At 45.6% G+C, this 5,092-nt stretch overlaps 1 protein-coding gene and 1 long non-coding RNA gene across 2 annotated transcripts in view; one reads left to right on the forward strand and one right to left on the reverse strand.

The window, feature by feature from the left end:
* On the forward strand, positions 1-3,230 carry LOC107988904 (uncharacterized). Its single transcript, XR_001760449.2, has 2 exons — positions 1-110; positions 641-3,230. It is a non-coding gene; the product is annotated as an uncharacterized LOC107988904 (long non-coding RNA).
* LOC103382274 (ras-associating and dilute domain-containing protein-like) overlaps positions 1-5,092 on the reverse strand; it is a 17,164-nt gene that overhangs the window by 5,026 nt on the left and 7,046 nt on the right. Inside the window, 4 exon segments of the mRNA XM_008314995.3 lie at positions 2-129; positions 3,821-3,933; positions 4,312-4,538; positions 4,625-4,662. Coding sequence (XP_008313217.2) covers positions 2-129; positions 3,821-3,933; positions 4,312-4,538; positions 4,625-4,662 — 506 coding nt within the window.

The raw sequence follows: 5,092 nt of genomic DNA on the forward strand, positions 1-5,092 counted from the left end.
AACCTCACCAGGGACCTGCAGTCCGTTGTTGCTGAAAATTCTGGAATATTCACCCGTGGTCACCTGGTGGTCTGAGGACTTTCTGAATGGGTTGCAGTCCAGGAGTCCAGGTAGGATCGGGTACAGGAACTAAAGAAAGGAAATATATATTTGAATACTAGTATACATTGATTCTAAATGTTAGCCAAAACATAGCTTAATGAGCTTAAACCAGTAAAACCAAATATTTCTTGTTATTAGATTGGAAATAGTTAAATGTTAAATATGTAACAGTACAACACATACTTCTTCTTTTGGCTTGTCCCTTTTTCAGGGGTTGCCACAGCATATCAAAATTTTCCATTTCACCCTGTTCTCTGCTTCTTCTACTCTGACTCCATCTATTACAGTACAATAAAATAAATCCTAAAAACAACAAAAGAAGTGAAAATTTAGAACCCTCGATCAGCCCAGAAAAGTTAACAACAGCCAAAATTGTCTAAAAATGAACTTAAACAAAAGCTAAACACTTGAAATAAAAAATTGAGAACATTTGTTCTAAGAAATAAAGTTGCTGTTCTTGCAGGACTTCACAGGATAAATCATTTAAATGTATTAGGTCCTGTGTGATCTGCTAATACTGTGGTTTGTTGTGATTCAGCGATGAATCTACGAGGAGTTCCCTGCGACTCCAGAACCGATGAACGTCGATGATTCCTGCGGCTCAGTGTTGAGGTTGGAAAACCTTAATGCCTGATGTGTGACTGATGTTCTAATCACTGGGATAAACTCAGAGACCCCACCCTTCAGATCCTGGCTTCCAGACCACCCAAAGCGTCTGTGCCGTCTGTGTTTCAGGCTGCGACACAAGACTGATGCACAATTACTGACACCAGCAGCCGAGGCACCATTGGAGGAGGAGGAGGAGGAGGAGGAGGAGAAGGTTTTCCTCTGCCTCAGCCAGAGCCCTGCTCCTCTCCACTCCTCAGCCCGAGCCCCCAAAACAACGCTGGCTTTGTTCAGGGTTTTAATTGTCCGCAGACATCTCCTCTCCTCTCTCCGCTCGGACTCTGACACACACTGAGCTTCCGAGGCCCGCGCCAGCCGTGCACCCACATTCCTTAAACATGGAATATGGCTGGTGTGGGCTTGGCACGGCCGCGCCACGGAACTGCTGAGTGAAGGGTTTCTGCAGGAATCCAGACTGGATCGGTTTACACTGCAGTTCAGTCAGAACCAGGTTCAACATGAACGCACTGATCCTGCACCAAACTGTACCAGGGCTCTGAATGTTGTGGAGTTTAGGACCTGGACTGACTGGGGTTTTCTCACCAAGACCTTTGAGGGTCGTCGTCCTCAGAGTTTTCCCAGTGTCAATCTGGAAAATGTCGCTCCCTGGAGCCAAACCAGACTGGACTTTTTCATCAGGAATTCTTGGATCACCACATACATCCCAGTCAGAAAACTGAACCCCGCTTCCCGCCTTTGTCTGCGTCTCTCTGCATTCATACTGACGGACAAATAAACTCTGGCCAACCACAAGTCCGTTTGAGTGCCTCGGAATTCATCAGGACATGTCTCTGGTACGGAATAACTCTCTCACCAGTGGCGCCTTTTGTTTTCCATCACACAGTAATTACAGCAAATACACGGAATACTCCTAAATAAACAGATATTTGAGAAAATGTTCCCGCTCCGGCTCTGGTTCAGTCCAGAACCTTCTGTTGGTCCACAGAGTAAACCCAGACTCAGATTTTGGTCTTTTATATTTACCTGTCTGTCCAGTTTACACTCTGGGAAAATGTCCCCCTCCCCTTCCCCATGTTGTCCCCTTCCCCAGGACAAACTGCATGCTGGGTCATAAATCATCTTCATGATGGGTGGGGGCGGGGGGCAGACTGAATCAGTGGGGTTTAAGGCCACGTCAGCTCAATACCAGTGACTGAACATTCCTCCAAAAGTCTGACAGGACTCACTGTGAGGTGACAGTGATGATGGATGGTCCAAGGTCAGGACTGGACCAACCTGGACCAAGAAAGACTCCAAATACCAGGTCCATACACAGCCTGGTGGACTGTGGGAATGAAACCCAAACTAAAACATTATTCTGATCAGAGTGATCTTCTAGGCCTTCTTCTTCAGCAGATCATCTGCCCATACACACCTTTTATGATCATTAGCTCTGGTTACCATGGGAACCAAGACTTTGATGGAACATGTCAGACTGGGTCTGTCTATATTCAGACCTCGTGGCCACAGTTGTTATTATTGTTTCTGGATTATTTATGGATCCACGGACGAACCACATCTGGCACTCGTCTGGTTCCAGAGTCGGACTTTGGAAACGAGGAGAGAAACATACAGCATCTTTTTCTGGGGTCCAGGTGGATGGACCCCATCCACGTTCTGTGTGGAACCTACAGGAGAGAACGTTTGTTCTTTAAAGACCAGATGACATTTCTCTGACTCTGGTTCTGGGCCTCGTGCAGTCCAGCTGTGGTCCAGTTGGCAGCTCATGTGAGACCAGGGTTTGGCTCCGCTGCAGTCCTAATGCTCCTGTTGTTCATTTGTCATTCATTCTGTGTGGTTCCCGCTGGGTTTGAAGACTCCTGCTCGTTAGGAATTCCTTGTAGAGGAGATCGGAGGAACGTTCAGCTCATTAGGATTTTATTATGTTGAAGTTCCATCCAGTGGAACTCCGTCTGAAAACTTTCCTCGCAGGATGTTAATGTGGTGGGTGTGGTGCATCAGTGGAAATGTGAGGTTTATAGTGTGGTGGGAATAAAGTCAGATTCATCTGCATTTAAAGGAGCAATATGAAAAATATATAGAGAGAGAAAACTTCTTTTCATGCTTTCTACAGACCCAAAACCTGTTTCCTGACAAAAATCTCTCTGAGATCTACAGAAAAGTCCTCCTTTTTAACAGCATTCTCATTGAAGATTGAGGCAATACTTGGTGGTGGCTCCTATTGGCTACCAACGAGAGCCAATGAGAACGTTATGGACAGAGAAGTGTGGGGAGAGGAGTCGACACTAAAGTCAGTCCAAAGATGATATCAGCAGTGAACTCTGGGGAACGAGATACTGCCTTAGATCAGTGGTTCTCAAAGTGGGGGGCCCAACTCTCCAGTGTTGTTGGATGATGCGGCACGTGCACGTCCTCAGACTTTCTTCTGTTCTTCTCTGAATGTGATGGAAACTTGTAAGACAGACGTGATGTTCAGAATAAAATGTTTCTGACATAAGAAATCAATTAAAATCAATTTGCACTGAAACAATCACTTTTCACAACTGGTGGACTCGCCCTCTAGTGGTCACCTGTTGTATGTCTATTTCCTGCTCTGCTTTTCCAAATCTAAACAGCTACATCCATAAACGGTCTGTGATCTTTGTCCAAATCAGTCTTCAGAGTTCTAGGCTTCATTTGGAGCAATCGATTCCTTCTTCATTGCCTAAATGCACACACACACACACACACTCACACACACACAAAGGCCTACAGTGTCCTGCCTCCCCGTGTCATAATGCCCTCAGTGTGGTCTGGCACAGTGGCTGCTGCTTCTATTAGAAAGCTGCCAGAGCAGCAAACTGGCTTCTTTCTTCTCAGTGCCGTCTCTAATTATTTTCCTTTTCTAAAACTACACATCATAATCAGAGAGGGGACCGGATGGAGGCGGGATGGACGGAGCCTGGATGGAGGCCTCAGTGTTGGACGATTGAACCGTGTGGATGGAGAAGACTGCTGCACAAATGCAGCAACGTCTGACAGAATGACAAACCGACCACATTCCCTCGATTCCTGGGTTTCATCTATGGGTTTGAATGTTCCACGTCCTTACCTTGGTGATGTAGTAGACACACTGTTGGAAGGCCAACATGATGACCTCCTCCAGGACGGCCATGGTCTCATCCCTGGCTGAGTGGATACAGGACAGAGGATCCTCCAACTGGTCTGAAAAAACAAACAAACAGAAAAGACGTCAAAACAACCTCGATCTCTAGTCCATACACTGAGATCACTCTCTGAGATCATAAGAACTCAGAGATTCATTCTGTCTGTTTGAATTTTCTTCTCTGCCTCTGTGTTATGTTTTTGTTTCTGTTTTTTAATACATTGGTTAAAACTAGATTTTCAATCTTACTACTTACTTTTTTTTATTGTTCATCAGTAAATGTGATTTCTAAATAAAGCAGGTTTGTGTTTGTTGACAGATGACACTTTAAGAACCATAAGAGAATGTTTTGTTGCTGTCACAAGATTTTGCGTCAGAGTTCATATCAGTTGTCTAGACACACATTTTATGCTAACTTTATGCATTTGGTTTCTGACCTAATGTTTCTGCCTCCCTGGTCTCACTGTCCTCCCCCTCTTCACCCTTCTCCTCCACCCATCCCTGGTCTTTCCTGCTCCTCCAGTCCAGGATCAGAGGCAGCTGGTACTGGATGAACTGCAGCAGCTCCAGACTGTTGGACATCCACACCACCAGGGGGCGAAGCCCTGATATCAAGTCCAGCAGGGTGAGAGGTTTGAGGTCTTCAGTGTCACAGCCACTGAGCCTGGAGGAGGAGATGAGATGGTGGAGTGTGAGGACAGAGGTGGAGTTTGGAGGAAACGCTGGAGAAAATGAAGGAAGTTGACTTACACCTCAGGCTGAGCTGCAGACAGGTCTGTGGTGTGTTCCTGCAGGACGACAAGAGTCAGAGGCTCATTCACAACAAACATGGCAGCCAGCAACAAGCCTCCAACCAACCAACCAACCAACAGGCTGAGACACTGCACCAAGGGCCTCAGTAGTGGATTTCACCAACCGAGGTACGAACTGATGTGGTATTTGAGTTTTAATCCAATAAATACAACCGTCATGAGGGTTAAAGGTCAAATTCACTCTAAAGGCTGATTAGGTTCATTATTGTATTAATTCAGTTTTGACATAAAGCACTAGACACCCAGTCTTTAAGGGACTAGAACTGGTGCAGATCAAGAAACCTGATTCACATGTGAAGGAGACCAGAACCAGATTGGACTAGACTGACTTTAGGGGTTGTCAAGATTTTAACAAACCTAAAAACCAAGGATTTTTTATAAACGTGCAAAGGTCAAGTCCATGGTG

Source organism: Cynoglossus semilaevis, chromosome 8 (genome assembly GCF_000523025.1).
Source record: "Cynoglossus semilaevis isolate Cse_v1.0 chromosome 8, Cse_v1.0, whole genome shotgun sequence".
NCBI classification, from domain to species: domain Eukaryota; kingdom Metazoa; phylum Chordata; class Actinopteri; order Pleuronectiformes; family Cynoglossidae; genus Cynoglossus; species Cynoglossus semilaevis.